The following is a 19570-nucleotide window of genomic DNA, read 5'->3' as shown; positions in this document are numbered from 1 at the left end:
GCATTTCCCACTCTAATCCACCTATTCTTCTTCCATATGACATGAGTGGTATTTCAGAATTTAAAACGTTGAAATTTGTAGTTTTAACATTTCATCTTAATATTGATGTAAATGTATTTTATAATATCCCTTAATCTGATTATATAGCTTTTGTATGGTGTTCAGAAAAATAAAAATGGTAAGCTGGTTTTCTGAGGTATGTGCCAGAGTGTTAAATAGTTTTCATTTTTTTAATATACAAATTAATTTGCTTTTGATTAATTTTATATACAAATTTTTAATATACAAATACATTTGCTTTTAATTAGTGACTAGGTCATATTTACTTACTACATTAATTTTATTTGTTCTGTAAATACCACTTGAATGCAAATGTGCCGTTGCTGTGCTAAATTCCAGGGATACAAAAATGAAAGTGACTTAGTCCCTGTCCTGGGGTTATTTATGTACTTATGTTGAGAAGTATGTTTCAGTTACTTTTTATATCTAAGTGTTACACTTTTTTATGGTTATTCTCTCTCAGTATTATGATTTTCTCCCTGGAAGAATCAACTTCTACTTAAAAACAAAGGGAATATTATATGTCTTCTTCTGAGGCATTAAAATATGAAGGGGTTTCCCTGCTGAAGTTCAATTTATAAATGTGGTTAGAGAGCACACACAGATCAAAAGTGGCCTTATCTACATTGACTGAGGATACATGACCTAAAATAACTGCCTCATATAATTTTTATCAGTGTCTGATCTGTTTCAGAAATGCTCTACTGGTTGTTGTTTTTTCCTCCCCTTAGAGATGTGAAGCCTGATAACATGCTGCTGGATAAATCTGGACATTTGAAGTTAGCAGATTTTGGTACTTGTATGAAGATGAATAAGGTTAACAATTAGATTTTAATTTAGTTTTTACTAATTCAAGACAAATGCTTTTAAGAAAATATTATAGGAATTTACTGACCATAGCTGGGTTTATACAGAATTGATGTGACGTGTCTCCTTTGTTAAAATTGATGCCATGGTTTCCATGTTGTATTATTAACTTGTAAGCTATTTATTTTTTCCTCTTTATTTAGTGTAAGTGTAGATTGCCAGATTTACTAAATCCTTTATCATAACTCTATAATATACACTATTAGTAACTAGAAATGGAATTAGTCACTAAATACTAATGCCAGGGTTAAAATTAGTTTCATAAATATTGGATTTCAGTAATGTGTGTATATTTTAATGTTTCACTTGGCCTCTTATTAACATGTAAAAGATCTTATTTAAGAGTCAATCTTAAGAGATACCCATTCTCATTATTTATATAAAAAATAACATACACATAGTTGAAGTAGCAATTATATTACTTTATTTTCAGTTAAAACAGTTTATATTCATTCTTTGGAACTTAATTACAGAACAATGTCTAGGAAGTTGTATTTATTATTTTATAAGGAAAATTAATGCTTACAAGGAAACACATGAGAACTTTTGTGTTAACATTTAATTATAATTCTGTTGCATTAACACTAGCTAAATTAAGTAACAAGGATGTAGAGTTTTTGGTTGTTTTGTTGTTGAGAGAGTTAATATGCATATTAGATATTCAGTATGCTTAACACTATTGTGCCCTTTCCCCCCCATACACATTCCTCCCCATCTTATATTTGTAGAGTCAATTCTTGTATACGTTTTCTTCAGTTTTAAGCATTGTTAAATTGAATGGCTATTTTAGTAAAAATAATTAAATCATTTATATATTAATATTATCAAATGATTCGTCCTGTTTGCCCCTCAGTCAGTTTGCATTGGTTTATATACTTGCTATCTACATTTGAATGAGATCATTATATTGGCACAACTGGGGGAATGTGTCAATGTGTCTTTCTAGTGGCGTAATTACAAAATAAAAAGTTACTGCTGTATACATATGCATATTGTGACTATACTGTGTTTGTGTATGATTAAGTTATTTGTTCATTTTTGTCAAGTTTGCATTACATTTTAATATATTTTATAGCCCAAAGATTTAGAGTTCTATAGATTATATTAAAGTCATTTTAAATGACTGAGACTTTATGTTTGTATCCTAATCAAAATTTGACCTGCCACTCTTTTTAGGAAGGTATGGTACGATGTGATACGGCAGTTGGAACACCTGATTATATTTCCCCTGAAGTATTAAAATCTCAAGGTGGTGATGGTTATTATGGACGAGAATGTGATTGGTGGTCAGTTGGAGTATTTTTATATGAGATGCTTGTAGGTGAGTAAAGGAGGATTCTGTGTACCTCTAAAATAGTTACTCATCCCAAAACTTAACGTATAAAATATTTATTACATTAAGTAGTGTTGATTTTGTTTGTAGGGAACAAACTGATCCAAACTTGCTTTTAAAAAGCTATTTAGAAGATTAAAGCAACTTTGTGACATACTTCTTTTTACATATTTAAGTGTATGTTTTCAGTTTATGTTTATTTAGTAATCTTTAAACAAGTAACATTGACTCTGCCTTTGAAACTGATTTTTTTATTTTCTTTTGTTTTCCCTATCGACTTTTCAGGTGATACACCTTTTTATGCAGATTCTCTGGTTGGAACTTACAGTAAGATTATGAACCATAAAAATTCACTTACCTTCCCTGATGATAATGACATATCAAAAGAAGCTAAAAATCTTATTTGTGCCTTTCTTACTGACAGGTAAATAATCTTAACATTGAGTTTTTTTTCTATTTATCCTAAGCAAATTCTCATTTTGCTGCTTAGTTTTTAAAGTCTGTATCTGAGCCCCTATGTTTGAACTATTGGAATAAAAATGTTACCATTCCCAAAATCATGCATGGCAGTGAAACCCAATATAATTTTATGATTTTCTGGATACCTTTTCTGGATCTCAACTCACTTGCTTTATCTAAGAAATTAAGATAGAATATATTGTTTTCTGATGGCTAGACCAGATGATTCTTTTTATTTAATTGTTAACTTTTTAACTTGGTTAAGCATAAAAATGATGGTATATTTTATTGAGTCTGAGATTTCTTTTTTTAACATGTTAACATTTCTGAAAATAGAGTGTATCTTACAATCAATGGCATGTATTAATTTAATTGGGAACATTTATTCCCTAGTGATAGAAAAATGATGATGCATCTTCCAACTGACAGCATTTAAGATAACACTGTATTGTATACTTGAAATTTGCTGAGAGTAGAACTTAAATGTTCTCGTTCCCCCACCCACCCTAAAAAAGATAAATATGTGAGGTGAAAGATGTGTTAATTAACTTGATGGGAGAATCCTTTCACAATGTAGACATATATCAAATCATCGTGTTGTACACTTTATCTTAAAATGTTCTCAATTATACCTCAATAGAACTGGGAAAAGGATTTAATTATATACGGTATGTGCTTGTTGAAATTAACTACATAGTGCAAAGCTATAAAATGAAATGTATTTCCTATCTCCTTCCTTCTAGAGATAGTCATTGATATGATGTCTTCCAGATTTAAGAAATACTTTTATAAATGTATATGCATGTGTGTGTTTTAGAAACAAAACTAGCCTGTTACTGTATTTTGCTCAAATTTGTGAGGGAAAAATAAGGATGCGAATTATACATGGGTAGTACTAATTCCATATCTGTATAAATGTTTTTAATTCTTTTGTTTGTGCTTATGAGTTAAAAGTGTAACTTTAGAAGTCAGTAATGATATCCATATGCAAAATAATGTCCTGGAATATGATAATTGGTTTTGTTGAACTTAAGACAAAGTTGTAACAACGAAGAGTTCTTGGCCTTCTATGATGTGTCAATATCATAAATTTGTTACCAGTACATAAAATTTCTTGTACCTTGTATCTGTTCTTGTGTTTTGTAATATTTGTTACATAAAGTTTTTTGTCATAATATGTCAAAAAAGAAATGCTATAATTCCTTTATAATATAAACACAAGTACCTAAATATAAACAAATACAAATTTGAATTTAAAAATTAAAATGAAAGATTTTTTCCTCTGAAAGTTTGGGCCCAAAACGTGGGTACGCATTATATACAGGAGCGTATTATACAGGGCTAAATATAGTTTGTATACCCTTGTGGTTTAATTTTTAAATTTAAACATGAACCAGATGGCTTACTAAGATTGCATTTAACATTATATTTGTACATTGTTAATTTAAATAGTAGAGACCTAGATACTTTTAAATATATTTCAATTTCTAATTAAAATTAACATATCCCTTAGAACCTGAAATTTATAGTTTTTCAGATTTTTACATTTTAATGTATGTGCTATATAAATATTAGTGCTGTGTTGTGTGTTAGGTGCTAAGGATATACCATGTTTCCCCCAAAATAAGACCTAGCCGGACAATCAGCTCTAGTGCATCTTTTGGAGCAAAAATTAATATAAGACCCGGTATTATATTATATTATACTGTACTATCCTGTATTATATATTAGATTAGATTAGATTATAATATGTTATATATTACACTATACTATATTATATTATATATTATCTTATATTAATTTTTGCTCCAAAAGATGCGTTAGATCTGATTGTCCAGCTAGGTCTTATTTTCGGGGAAACAGGGTAGAAATGAACAAGATACACAGCCACTGTTCTCCACCACCTCATAGTCCTTTGGAGGAAATAAAGATATGAGACACTTATCATACAGAGAGGGAGTTACTCAGAATTAAGTAATGTGTGCCATAGAATCATGGAGAGGTGCACCACTCCAGTCTGGGAGAGTCAGGGAAAAACTTCTTTAAAAAATACCATATATCTAAAACAGTTTATCTTTTAACTCATGGAAAAAATTGGAATTCAGGGTATTCTTATTGTTTATAAGCACTCTACTAGAGAACAAAAGTTGCTAAGTTTCTCTTTCAAAATAAGCTCTAGGCATGTTTTTAAACACTATCTCTTATGTTCACTGAAAAAGCCAGGAATTAATAACTTTTCCTATTAAAGCTCTCAAATTTGGTCAGAAATATTTAATAAATTATAAAATGGAAATTTAAAATGCCTTTCTGAGATTTTGTTAGTTTCTGGTTTGAAGTAAAGTTTTTGGTTGCAAAAAATGTGTAACTACCACTGTTTTAAAAAGCTATCAGGAAAATTCAATTGTTTTTTATTCATTATACTAATGAAGAAAGGTGAGTGATTCATCTGGATTTCATTGACAATAGAAAGTCATGTAGTATCAACAGATTTTTTTTTTTGTATATTTTTTCTTTAAAAAAAATTCTTTAATATTCTCAGTCTTGAACTTATTTTTTATTTAAGATGAAAATTGTGCTGATGATCAGTATAATTTCAGGGAGACTTAGAACTATATTTAGCATCCTGCACAGATTTAGAATCAAGCCCACAAATAAACCTGGACAGATTATAATATTTTAAATGATTAATAACTTTTCTCCTTCCCTCTCTATTCAGAGAGGTGAGATTAGGACGAAATGGTGTAGAAGAAATCAAACGACATCTCTTCTTCAAAAATGATCAGTGGGCTTGGGAAACACTCCGAGACAGTAAGTTACTTTTTCTTGCACATTACAGTGCATATTTGAAAGTAGTTGTGGTAAATAGTCTGTTGAAATTGCCTTGCTAATATATGTGTATATCTGATGAAAATCTAAAGTATACAAATGCAATACGGGTGTTGTCTTAACCTAGTTAAAAGAGAATATATTTGATAATATTAGGAAAATTGTACTGCTGCTGCTTTTACATCCCACTCAAGATACCAAGATGAAATACTATGTACCTATAGTGGAGCTGGGCTCAGTAGTCGTAAGTTGATATTTGATCTTAGTTGAATTGATCTTTGTTTTAGATGTTAGTATCTCAGTCAGTGAATGGAAGAGTCAATGAATAACAGGTAATGAAATTAAAATATATTTCCTGTGGAAATACAAGTTATTTTTACTAAAACCTAAAATAAAATATATGGTTGTATTATTGATAAATATTTGTAAAATATTAATTTGTATGAGGATATAGGAAATTATGGTATATTGATTCCATCAGGCTTGCAGCTTACAGTTCAGAAATAAAAATATGTACTGTGCAAGAAGTTCATTTTCGGTTAGTTTAGAAAATCTCCCTATTTCAAAAAACAGTTAACATTATATAATTTCACAGAAAACCTCGTTCAACATTGCTCGATCAAAATTATAATGGCACCAAAGTTCCCATCATCTTTATGGATTTGGGAGGCTTAGAATTTATCTTTCCCCTGTTGAAGACTCAGGAATTTTTTTCCCCTTTTCACTATCAAAGAAAACATAGTGTATACGAGCCCCTCTCTTCTTGCTGTACCAATAGCAATGAATAGTAATGGAAATGGACTCACTATGTGGTTTTAGAAACAGTTATAAATTAGTTATTTGTCTTAAGGACTGCCTATCTATTTGAGACTGTGAGGGATAGTTCTTTCAGGAGAGAAAAATCTTAATTTTGAAGAACTAGGTCATGTAGGTTTGCCAAAATTAGTGAAGTATCCTAGTTATCAAATATTTTAAAAGAAGTAGTTATATTGCCTTTCAGTACGGCACATAACATTCTACTAAGCTATAAAATTGACTGAGGGGGGGAAGGGGAAATAAAAAATTCCTGTGGAAATTAAGAAATTGTACCTCTACAAAGAATGACATTGAATGACCCGCTATCTGGAGAAGTTACAGGAGCAACTTGACATTGGGAGAGTTTATTAACAGCTATACACCGGGAAATAAGGAACTTCCTCTTCCTCATAAGTAAATATGACATGATTGTGTCTTCATGCTGCATGAGAAACTGTTGCAAGACAGAGATTGAGTAGAAAGAAAGAGAGGTTGCATTGCAAAGCTTTGTGTTATTATTCAATTTATGCTCTTAGTAAAATTTAAGAAGGCTGAAAACATACATATATGGTTATAAATCTGAAGAAAATTTAAATGAGGACTAAAGAAATACAAAGTATCTTTTGTATTGCTTTAAATTCTTTTGCAAAGTGAAGCAATGCATAAATAACTATAAAATAACCACACAATAAATGACTCTAAAAAGTAGGGAGAACATATTTTTTTGTGTGTATTGAAAGACTGATGATATTAATTATGAGGAGCGGTAACCTAGTCAACAAATATTGAACACCTACTGTATGCTGAGCACCATTCTATTTCAGACAGTAGGAAAACAACAGTGATCAAACCAGCAAACATTCTTTACGTTGTGAAGCTCATAGTGTAGTGGAATTGTGGAGTCCAAACCAATGGCATTTTATGATATTGTTACACCTCCTTAATATAACTGTTTATAGTTATGGAAAAAACAGGTAAAGTGAATTACTTCATTGATTTAAGTCAAAAGAACTTTATATTTAAAGAATGTCTACAATTAGGTAATTTGTTAGTAGTATTATCACTTGTATATATTTTTTAAAGATATTATCTATCGCTTTGCTATAGTATACTTAGATTTAACATACTTACAAACTTTTTGATAGCTTTTCCTAATCCTAATACCTCCTATTTTATAGTTATTGTTTTAAAAAAGAAAGAAAAATTAAAGTCTGTAGTATTTATTGTTCTCTTCTTCCCTTTCCCTCTCCCTATCCCTTCTTCACTTCCCACCCCTAAAATACCAAGAATACTTTTATTCTGGACTGACCTCTCTGACCTTCTAAGTTTTCTAACATTACGTAACAGTTCTAATTCTTTATAATTTTTTTTTGACTGTCCAATTTTCTTTGGCAAAATTGCTTACCTTTTGCAAATAATAGTTCTTGTGGTAGTTTTACCACTTTCATGTCTACAAGTTACAGTGGTAATTAATCTTTATCATCTTTTCCTTGGTGGTGTGGGAGCAGGATACAAACTAGCGTGATTTTTTACAGAATTTCCATAAGCTTTCTGATCTTACTCAGTGCCTCTTAATTTAGAGGCACAAAGTATTACGATTGTAAAATTACCTTTCCATCCATTTGAGATAGAATTAAATGACAGGAGTGAGATTAAAGATAGAAAGCAGAAGAAATGAAAAGACCTAAATAACTTGCTGCAAGTCATATTGCTAGTAAATGACAGTGTCAGGATTCAAATCTAAGTCTGACTCCAAAGCCTTTGATCTTCCATAATACCACATACCACTTAAAGATTTCCACTATTCAGTATTATACAGACTAGAAATGTAGGGAATCAATACTTGTTGGCAGTTAATTTGGAGAAAAGAAAATAACATTTATTACATATAATAATACATTTTTAATAATACTATGTTAATATTTGTTAACTTACAAAACACTTTGCCATTCATGACCTCATTTAAGATATTGCAAGTACTTAATCCACCTATAGCTGGTGAGAAATACACAAGGTGCTAACAGTGCTGTCGGTTCATGAGGAAAGTTCTCAGTTTAGTTAAAAACAAATAAAATTGATTGTCTCTAAGCACATATATACTATTTTAAGTTCTGTAGATTAAGTCTAGTATCTTCTCTTTCAGAGTTACATTCTCATGGGAGAGATTATCAGTATACCCTTAGTGGATAAAGAATTTAGGATCTAACAAGTTTCACGTCTTAGGTGTTTAGACCTTCTCACCATTATGTTGGGCTTTAAAAAAAAAACTTTCAGAAGAATTATCTTTTTATTGTAGTAAAGTATATATAACATAAAATAAACCATTTTAACCATTTATTTTAGTGTACAGCTCAGTGGTACTAATCAACTTCACATTGTGCAACCATCACCACCTTCCATCTCCAGAACTTTTTTATCATCCCAGACTAAATTTCTGTACACATTAAATAATACTCTCCATTCTTCTCTAACTCTAGCCCCCCAGTAGCCACTATTCTACTTTATGTTTCTATGAATTTGACTATTCTGGGTACCTCAGATATCATACAATAGTTGTTATCCTTTTGAGATTGACTTATTTCACTTAATCTTTGGGGTTCATCACTGTTATAGCATTTCTCAGAATTTCATTCCATTTTAAGGCTGAATAATATTCCATTGTGTTTTATATACCACATTTTTTAATCCATTTATTTATTGATAAACATTTGGAATGCATGTACATTTTAGCTATTGTGAATAATGAATGCTTCTCTAAACATTGGTGTACAAATATATGTTGGAGTCATTGCTTTCCATTCTTTTGAGTTAATTTTTATATATGGTGTAGGGATATTGTCCCTGGTCTCTACCCCTAGATGCCAATAACACCTCCCTCAGTCTGACAACTGAAAATGAACTTAAGCATTACCAAATGTCCCCCACTCAGCAAAATGGTTTTAAAATTGAGAACCAGCATTTTAAAGTAAAATTTATGCCAAGACCACTTTTTTTTCAATAGTTTCAGTGTACAAAACAACATAATCATTAGACATTTACACCCCTCACAAATTGATAACCTCTCCAGGTCTACTACCCCTCTGACATAGTACATAGCTACTACAATACCATTGACTATATTCCCTATGCTGCATTTCATACCCTGTGACTATATATATATTATAGTTGACATTCAATATTATTTTCATATGTATCGCACATTGGTTAGGCATTTATATAATCTGTGAAGTGAGCCCCCTGATTAGTCCAGTACCCATCATAGTCTTTACATTATTGATGATACTCCCCATACTGTATTTCATACCCTGTGAATATTTTGTGACTACCAATTTGTACTTTCTAATCCTCTCACCTTCTCCCCCATCCCCACCCCCCTCCCATGTAGCAAGCATCAGTTTTTTTCTCTATCTATGTGTCTATTTCTGTTTTGTTTGCTCGTTTATTCTGTTTTTTAGATTCCACATATAAATGAGACCATATGGTATTTGTCTTTCTCATTCTGACTTATTTCACTTGATCATAATACCCTCTAGGTACATTCTTGATATTGCAAATGGTAAGATTTCATTCTTTTTTATTGTAGAATAATACTCCATTGTATAAATGTACCACAGTTTCTTTATCCAGTTGTCTATTGATGGGCATTTCGGTTATTTCCATATCTTGGCTATTGTGAATAGCGCTGCAGTAAACATATATTTCTTTGAATCAGTGTTTTGAATTTCTTTGGATAAATACCTAAGAGTGGAATTGCTGGGTCATATGGTAGTTGTAGTTTTAATTTTTTTGAGGAACCTCCACACTGTTTTCCATAGTGGGTGCACCAATTTGCAATCCTACCAGCAGGACATGAGGATTCCCTTTTCTCCTCATCCTCACCAACACTTGTTGTTTGTTGATTTATTGATGATAGCCATTCTGACAGAAGTGGGGTGGTATCTTCTTGTGGTTTTTATTTGCATTTCTCTGATGATTTGTGACGTTGAGCATCTTTTCTTACGTCTATTGGCCACCTGTATGTCCCGTTTGGAGAAATGTCTTTTCATGTCCTCTGCCCATTTTTTAATTCGATTGTTTGTTTGTTTTGGTGTTGAGTTGTATGAGTTTTTTATAAATTTTAGATATTAAACCCTTATAAGTTGTATCATTGGCAAATACGTTCTCCCATTCAGTATGATGTCTTTTAGTTTTGTTAATGGTTTCCTTTGCTGTGAAAAAACTTTTTAGTTTGATGTCCCATTTTCTATTTTTTATTTTGTTTCCCTTGTCTGAGGAGATATATATCAGTGACAATATTACTAAGGGTAATGTCTGAGAGTGTACTTCCTATATTTTCTTCTAGGAGTTTTATGGTTTCAAGTCTTACATTTAAGTCTTTCAAGCAATTTTGAGTTTATTCTCCTCTATAATGTAAGAAGGTGGACCAGTTTCATTTTTTTGCATGTATCTGTCCAGTTTTACAGCACCATTTATTAAATAGTCTGTCTTTACCCCAGTGTAAATTCTTGCTTCCTTTGTCATAGTATTAAATGACCAGATAGGCATCGATTTATTTCTGGGCTTTGTATTCTGTTCCATTGATCTATGTGTCTGTTTTTATGCCAATACCATGCTGTTTTAATTACTGTAGTGTTGTAGTATAATTTGATATCAGATAGTGTGATACCTCCTGCTTTGTTCTTATTTCTCAGGATTGCCATGGTAATTTGGGGTCTTTTATGGTTCCTTATAAATTTTAGGATTATTTGTTCTAGTTCTGTGAAAAATATCATTGGTATTTTGATGGGGATTGCGTTGAATCTGCACATTGCTTCGGGTAGCATGGACATTTTAACTATACTCTTCCTATCCATGAGCATGGTATATGTTTCCATTCATTTGTATCATCTTTAATTTCTTATTCAATGTCTTATAATTTTCTGAGTATAGGTCTTTTACTTTCTTGGGTAAATTTATTCCAAAGTTTTTTTTTTTTTTTTTTTGATGCAATTGTAAATGGGGTTGTTTTCTTAATTCTCTTTCTCATAGTTCATTATTGGTGTATAAAAATGCAATCAATTTCTGAATATTAATTTTGTATCCTGCTACTTTACTAAATTAATTTATCAGTTCTAATAGATTTTTGGTGGAATCTTTGAGGTTCTCTAAATATAGTATCCTGTCACCTGCAAATAATGATGATTTTACTTCCTCCTTTCAAATTTAGATGCCTTTTATTTCTTTTTCTTGTCTGATCACTGTGGCTAGAACTTCTAGTACTATGTTGAATAAAAGTGGTGATTGTGGACATCCTTGTCTTCTTCATGATCTTAAGGGAAATGCTTTTAGCTTTTCCCCATTGAGAATGATATTAGCGGTGGTTTTGTCATATACGGCCTGTATGATGCTGAGATATGTTCCCTTTATTCTCACTTTGGTAAGAGTTTTTATCATAAATGAATGCTGGATTTTGTCAAATGCTTTTTCTGCATCTATTGATATGACCATATGATTTATTTTTCATTTTGTTTATGTGGTATATCTCATTAATTGATTTTTGGATATTGAACCAACCTTGCATACCAGGAATGAATCCTACTTGATTGTGGTGTATGATCTTTTTAATGTATTGCTGAATTCGATTTGGTAATATTTTGTTGAGGATTTTTGCATCTATGTTTATTAGGGATAACAGCCTATAGTTTTCTTTGTTTGTAATGTCTTTGTCTGGTTTTGGAATCAGGGTAATGATGGCCTCATTAAATGAGCTTGGGAGCCTTCCCTCCTATTGGATTTTTTGAAATAGTTTGAGGAAAATAGGTGTTAATTCTTTTTTAAATGTTCTGTAAAATTCACCTGTGAAGCCATCTGGTCCAGGGATTTTGTTTGTTGGGAGCTTGTTGATTACTAATTCAATTTTATTGTTAGTATTCAGTCTGTTCAGATTTTCTGTTTCTTCTTGATTCAGCCTTAGAAGATTGTATGCTTCTAGGAATTTCTCCATTTCTTCTAGAGTGTCTAATTTGATGACATATAGTTGCTCATAATATTTTCTTAAAATTTTTTGTATCTTTTTGGTGTCAGTTGTCACTTTCATTTCTGATTTTATTTATTTGGGTCTTCTCTCTTCTTTTTTGAAGTGTCTGGTTAGAAATTTGTCAATTCCCCCCCCCAAAAAAAAAAAAAAAAAAAAAACAGCCCTTAGTTTCATTGCTCTTCTGTATTATTCTTTCAGTCTCTACTTCCTTTATTTCTGCTTTGATCTTTATTATTTCCTTCCTTCTGCTCACTTTGAGCTTTGTTTGCTGGTTCTTTGTCCAGTTCCCTTAGCTGTAAAGACAGATTGTTGATTTGAGATTTTTCTTGTTTCTTCAAATAGGCCTGCACTGCTGTGAATTTCCCTTTTAGGATTGCTTTTGTTGTGTCCCATAGATTTTGTGTTACGTTTTCATTTTCATTTTCATTTGTCTCAAGGTATCTTTTGATATTTTTCCTTGATCTCATCGTTGACCCATTTATTGTTTAGTAGTATATTATTTAGTCTCCATGTGTTTGTGTGTTTTTCAGTTTTATTCTTGTGTGATTTCTAGTTTCATACCACTCTGGTCAGAGAAGACACTTGTTATGAATTCAGTCTCCTTAAATTTATTGAGACTTGTTTTGTGACCTAATATGTGGGCAAAGACTATAATTGACTTACGTACTCCACTGGGAAGAAGAGATGACTTTTTTCTTACTCATTTTACAAATTAAAATTAGGCAGTTGCTATTACTAGGGAACTGGAATTGTCTAGTCAGGCAGTTTTCTTGACCATTAAGTAAGAAAAGGCCTTTACTCATTCATTGTTAGTCAGTACCACAATTTCTTTGGTTTAAATGTATTGTTTCACTCCCAAATTCATCAAATAGTTCACTGTAGCTGAGATGCACATTAGTATTTCTTACCTGGAATACCCAAAAGATGCAATAGAAAAATTTATTTATGTAAAAGATTAAGACCATAAAACTAGTTGAGTTGTTTTCGTTTTGTTTGCTTCATCTTTATCTTTTTCTCTAAAGAAACACGAAGTGATTGTATCTAAAATAATTATTCAATATTTTAACGATAATATTACAGTGACCTTTGTTATACTCTATGTACTTTTGTATCTTTAAAGTAAAAAACATTTTTCCTGAAATTTAGTTCTGGATGTACTCTCTATAGCAAGCCCCAAAGAAGATATTAGTATTAGTTTCATATGGTATTTTCTCTCGTGTTACGAAGATTTAAGCATTGCCATGTATGGTTTTATATTATTAAATATATATGAGCTTTGTTCCCCTACCAAATTTGTAACTTTTCAAGATTCTGTGTCCATGTTTTGTATCCATGCTTTTTTTCCTTATGGCCACTTCATAAATACCTCACTGAGTTATTCCTTAATCACTTTTTTCAGGGAAGATAGCAAGTCTAAAAATATAATTCAAAATAATTTGCTCCTTGTAACTTAATCTTATAGAGATACTGAGTTTGGGGGCAGGGATTATCTAGATTATAGATAAGTAAAGGTATTTCAGTACCAAATTATTATATCCAGGATTACTAAGAAGTAACCTTGATTTCTAGTTTGCTATACAAGCATATGAACAAACAGAATACTGTGTTTGAACCTAAAGAACTTTGAGTACAATTTGTTATGGTATAGTTTATGGAAAGTCTTTTCTGTGGTTCTAAGTACTTTTGCATATTTTATACTATGGTGTATTCTAAAACAAACCTTAACAATACTTGTAATATTTAGATTAACTTGAGGTATAGATGATACTTACAGGTACTTTTGAAGATAATTGTTTCATAAAACTACATGTGATCAATATCAATTGATTAATAATCTTAATAAAGCTTACTATAATAGGATTCAGCCCATTTGAAACTTGTAGTTCATAAGTTATGTATATGTAAGAAACTATTTGTAGTTGGCATAGAATCTTTGCTTTACTTTATTTTTATATCAAATTTGAAGTAAACTTCTGATTTTGTTCTTATTTTTAGCTGTAGCACCAGTTGTACCTGATTTAAGTAGTGACATTGATACAAGTAATTTTGATGACTTGGAGGAAGATAAAGGAGATGAAGAAACATTCCCCATACCTAAAGCTTTCGTTGGCAATCAACTACCTTTTGTAGGATTTACATATTATAGCAATCGTAGGTAAGTATAGCAGTCGGAGCTAACCATTGATTTTAAGGATAAGTACTAACGTTGTTATATTTTCTTAGGCATATCTAAAAATCATTTTAAGAACATTTAAAGTATCTTAATATGCCATTTTTCAGGAACACATGATATTTCTAGTATTTGATATTTAATTTTTTTCAGACTCATCCATGTTCTGGATACTGTTTTTCAGAAATTCTTTGCCAAATGCTACACTGTATATCTTCAAGTTATAAAAATTAATAGATTAGAAGATTCTATTAATACTGATATTTTTGGTTAATTTTGTTATGCAAAGACTTCTCGTTTTTTAATACATTTTGGAACAATGAATAATTTTCTAGTATAATCATCACTATCTTGATGTTCACAAAGGCCTATAATTTTCAGGTCTTCAAAAATTGATTCCTTCCAAAAGTACTAAATGAATTCACTGTGTCATGTAGCATGTAAGACCTTGTGACCATAGGCAAATAACTTTAACCTTTTATGCCTCTATTGCCTTAAAAATAGGGATGAGGATGATGATAATATTTTTCTCATAGTGTTGTTGTAAGGATTTAGCAAATCACAAGAGTAAAACAGAACAATGCTTTGCGTGGAGTAAGCACTCAATTAATGTTAATTTATTAGTGTGAGCTAATGTTAGCTTTAATTATTTCAAGTAGACTTGAGATATAAGTTAAGTATTTAACATTATTTCACTTTGCTGAGCATTCATTTATTCATTCATTCAACAAACATGTTTGACAACTTACTCTTGTCAGGTTCATACTAAGCACCACAGTACAGAGAGAGGATGAAGAAGATACAGTACCTTCTTTTAAGATGCTCATATCCTAGTGAGGATATGGATAAATTGTACAATATAGGTTGATAAGTCCTGCACAATAGAAATCTAAACAAAGTGCTGCACCAGCATACAGTGAATCATATGGCAACGTTTACTAGATGTATCAACTCTATTTATTAAATTTATTTTATTTGCTTCTGATAAAATTATAGTCCATTAGAATGATACCACGTATTTGAATTGCTTGCAGTAATTATTAAATTTGAGGTTATTATCAACTAACTTTATTTTAAAGTGAGGATCATTTTAGTCAAAACTTTTTTATAAGAGCTGATTCAGGTCAAGTTTAGAAAACAAGAAGGCAATTTAGTCCTGGCTTATGAAATTTTTCTAATAACTATAAGACAGTACTGAATATTTTTTGTTGTATCACCAACCAGGTACCGGTAGGTAGTATTTGAGTTTTGACCCTTAGAAAAATCCAATATTTTAATCCTTTTTCTCTTCCTAACATTTCATGAGTATAATATTACAGCTATTTTATATTGACATACATACACAGTGAAGCTTCAAAGTGGTTTTTGCTGAAGCAGCCTTTTATTGTTTTGTATTTTTATCAGTTATTCTTGGGTTGGTTTCTGAAACACTCTAGATTTTGAGTTAATTACTTAGGTTTATGCAAAGGTCATTTTCAAGTAAACATTACATTGTCATGCATTTGATTATGTTGTCTGGTTTTTCCTTGTATTCATATGCTGTATATCCCAAACTAACTTCTTAGTTTCTTAAAAGTAGAAATTGTACTCTGTTCGTAAGCACCACCACCTTATTGAGTAATACGAGCTGTGATCAAAAAATATGGTGAATGCTGCTGCCACATGCCATCCAACAGAAAGGCAGGGATCTTCAATATGGGAGGCAGTGCGTCGAACCTTAGTAACAGTGTGTGACAAGTTTCAACTTGTTTGGTGCGGTTAGTTGGGTGTGAGCTACGGTTGAGAAAAGGTGTGTTTTAAAGTGTGCCATAAATCATCCTCCATCATGATAGCACTCTGTTTTACACATCACTTCTGGTATATGGCAATTTCTGTCATATAAAAACATTATGGTGTGTCTTCGTCCACCTTATTCACCAGATCTGGCACCATGTGACTTTCCCAAAGTCAAAATTATTCAGGACATTGAGGCAGCCACAACAGCGCAACTAAAGACACTCATGAAATAGGGTTTCCAGAACTGCTTCAGAAAGTGGCAAGAACAATGGGATAAGAGTGTTCGAAGTGAGGGGGAGTATTTTGAGAGGGATTAATGGCCATGTGTCTTTTACTGTAATACATTTTTTTTTAAATTTAGACATTTACTGTATTTTTTAATCACACTTCGTTGTAGTGTTGTTTAATAGTTGCTTATTACATGAATGGTCAAAGATACAGTTATGCTTAATAAAGAAGAAATCAACAAAATATTGATTAGCCTTATTGTAATGTGTAGGTATAATTTTGAATTACTGGCATAAAATAGAAAACTTCAGAAATTCTTCTGAAATTCAGACATGCTTTCAATTTCCAAGGGCAGAGATTTTTATTGCTAAAGTACAGCTGAATTAAAAGTGATTTTAGGGCCGGCCTGGTGGCTCAGGCGGTCAGAGCTCCATGTTCCTAACGCTGAAGGCTGCCGGTTCGATTCCCACATCGGCCACATGGCTCGTTTGGAGCGCAGACTCTCAACGACAAGGTTGCCGTTCGACTCCTCGACTCCCGCAAGGGGTGGTGGGCTGTGCCCCCTGCAACTAAGATTGAACATGGCACCTTGAGCTGAGCTGCCGCTGAGCTCCCAGATGGCTCAGTTGGTTGAAGCACGTCCTCTCAACCACAAGGTTGCTGGTTGTCTCCTGCAAGGGATGGTGGGCTGTGCCCCCTGCAACTAACAACGGCAACTGGAGCTGAGTAGCTCCCTCCACAACTAAGATTGAAAGGACAACAACTGGACTTGGAAAAAGTCCTGGAAGTACATACTGTTCCCCAATGAAGCCCTGTTCACCTCCGCCCCCCCCCCAAAAAAAAAGTGATTTTAAAAACAGCCTTAAACTTTAGCTATGTTTCTTATAGTCTAACTCCTCTTTCATAAAAGTTCCCTAAATTTACACTTTCTACATAAAAACAACATAATATGCAAAAGAACCTTGAAAGAAAATAAAACAAGAAGTATAGCAATGAATGTGTACAGGTAGTGTTCTTACATTTGCAGTGCTGCATTCAGAGATACTATGCAGAAGACTAAATATCAACTTCAGTTATACAGCATATTAAATTTAGAAAGTATCTTAGAGATCAAATAGTGCGGTCTATCTAATTCAGATTCTACTGGCATTGCTGTATATTTTTATTTATATAATGCAGACTCTCACACTGAATTTCTGAGATACTTAATAGTCAATGGAATTAAATTGCACTACATACAGAATGTGTCATTTGTTACATGGGACCTTTTTCTGTGCAAATCTGCTTTGTAGCACCTGTTGTTGTCTCCTGATTATTTTTCCAAGGAAACATAGGAAGGGACATTTTCCTGCTGTTTCTTTTACAGCACTGTTATATATGTTTAAGGACATAGTTAAAGAACACTTGATTATCTTCTATTTTTCACTATTTAATATGTAGTACATCAACAACCATCCCATAATGGCTGTAAAGTATACTGTTACTATTTGGTACTTTTTTGAGAGCTGTACTAGTTAAGGCAGTGACTGGTGGCAATAGTAGAAGTGTTAATAATAGTAATAGTTGCATGGTAGAGAAAGTAGCAGGGGCAGTGGCAGCAGCAGCAGTAGTACCTTACCTGTACTCAAGTTTTAAAAAGCAGAGCAACTACAATACTGAACAAAAAACAAACGTAGTATTTGTCATTGGTTGTTATTGGGTATTAAAGAGTTTTTTGTTTACTTTTAAAATCTTTTTTCTTCCCAGATACGTATCTTCAGCAAATCCTAATGATAACAGAACAAGCTCCAATGCAGATAAAAGCTTGGTAGGCATTTTCTTATTGTTTTTTTAAAAAGTCTTGTGGATAATGTGTTTTGTGTGCATGATATTAAGCATGCATATTCATGCTTAAGTAAGCATGCATTCATTGCTCCTGAATATGTTGTTAGTGAACTTAAATTTTCATAGCAGTTTTTACCTTCTGTCCTCTCCAGTTTGATTTCTTGCCTAAATATCAAATGGGATATTATATGTGGAGGCAGTTAGTAAACTATAAATTGCTACACAGATGGACATTGGTGGTTTTTCTAATCCTTAAAATTAGGAATTTATGATAAATCAATGTATCCGTAAGGGTCTTCACAGGAAAACAGATGGCACATTTGAAAGATTTAAATAAAGAGAATTTTTTGTGTGTGATAAGATATACATAACACAAAATGTACCATTTTTAATCACACAGTTCAGTGACATTAAGTACATTCACATTGTTGTGCAACCATCACCATACATCTCCACAACCATTTCTTCATCCCAAACTAAAACTCCGTACACATTAAACTCCCTATTCCACTCTCTTCTCCAGCCCCTAGTAACCACTGTTCTTTCTGTCTCTGAATTTGACTATTTAGATACTTCATATAAGTAGAATCATACAATATTTGACTTTCTGTGATTGGTTAATTTCACTTAGCATAATGTCCTTAAGAGTCATCCATGTTGTAGCATGTGTCAGTTGTATTCCTTTTTAAAGCTGAAAATATTCTGTTGTATGTATGTACCACATTTCGTTTATTTATTTATTAAATGAAGAGAGTTTAATAAATGGAAGAGTGGTATGAGCAGGGTCTTGGGGAGCAATAAATAAAGGGTACTAAAGCACCCACTGATTAACAACAGTGGGAAGCCATTGCCCGCCTGAAGGGACAAGGAGAGACAAGTCTTGTTATCACAGTTCTAAGAAAGTCTAGAATCATAAAAGAAGCACAGAACATAGAACACTGCCAGAACCACAGTAATACAAGAAGAGTGTGGGGAGAGTGAATAGTATTTCATTTCTCCCATCTTCTGATTTTCTGCTGGTGTTCCCTGTAGGCTGAAAACAACCTTAAAATTAAAGGGCAATGGAGCCCAGGTAATGTAGTCTGTAGATTTCAAGGCAAAGAAGGACAGAGGGTGGATCTTCAAGGCTAGAAGGAAAAAGGTTCAAATGAAGAATGACTGTACTGGTTTGTCCACTGAAAATTACTGGAAGTAAATATTAGAGACATTAGTCCTT

The 19570-nt window shown here is 32.1% G+C and overlaps 1 protein-coding gene across 5 annotated transcripts in view; it reads left to right on the top strand.

Annotated features, from left to right (window-relative positions):
* The window catches only part of ROCK1 (Rho associated coiled-coil containing protein kinase 1), a 141705-nt gene that overhangs the window by 67020 nt on the left and 55115 nt on the right, over window positions 1-19570 (top strand). For all 5 annotated transcript variants that reach the window (XR_002138132.3, XM_019741231.3, XM_019741232.3 and 2 more), the window contains exons 6-11: window positions 792-876; window positions 2104-2248; window positions 2546-2684; window positions 5436-5527; window positions 14352-14511; window positions 18277-18337. Coding sequence is in view for 4 of the 5 variants with exons in the window: in XM_019741231.3 (XP_019596790.1) it covers window positions 792-876; window positions 2104-2248; window positions 2546-2684; window positions 5436-5527; window positions 14352-14511; window positions 18277-18337 (682 nt within the window). In the remaining variant the exon portion in view is untranslated. The remainder of the gene's footprint in view (window positions 1-791; window positions 877-2103; window positions 2249-2545; window positions 2685-5435; window positions 5528-14351; window positions 14512-18276; window positions 18338-19570) is intronic.

This window comes from Rhinolophus sinicus, chromosome 4 (assembly GCF_057876585.1).
Source record: "Rhinolophus sinicus isolate RSI-liver-muscle chromosome 4, RSI-T2T, whole genome shotgun sequence".
Taxonomy (NCBI): Eukaryota; Metazoa; Chordata; class Mammalia; order Chiroptera; family Rhinolophidae; genus Rhinolophus; species Rhinolophus sinicus.
Note: the sequence above shows the minus strand (reverse complement) of the source record. Positions and strands in the feature narration are given on the sequence as shown.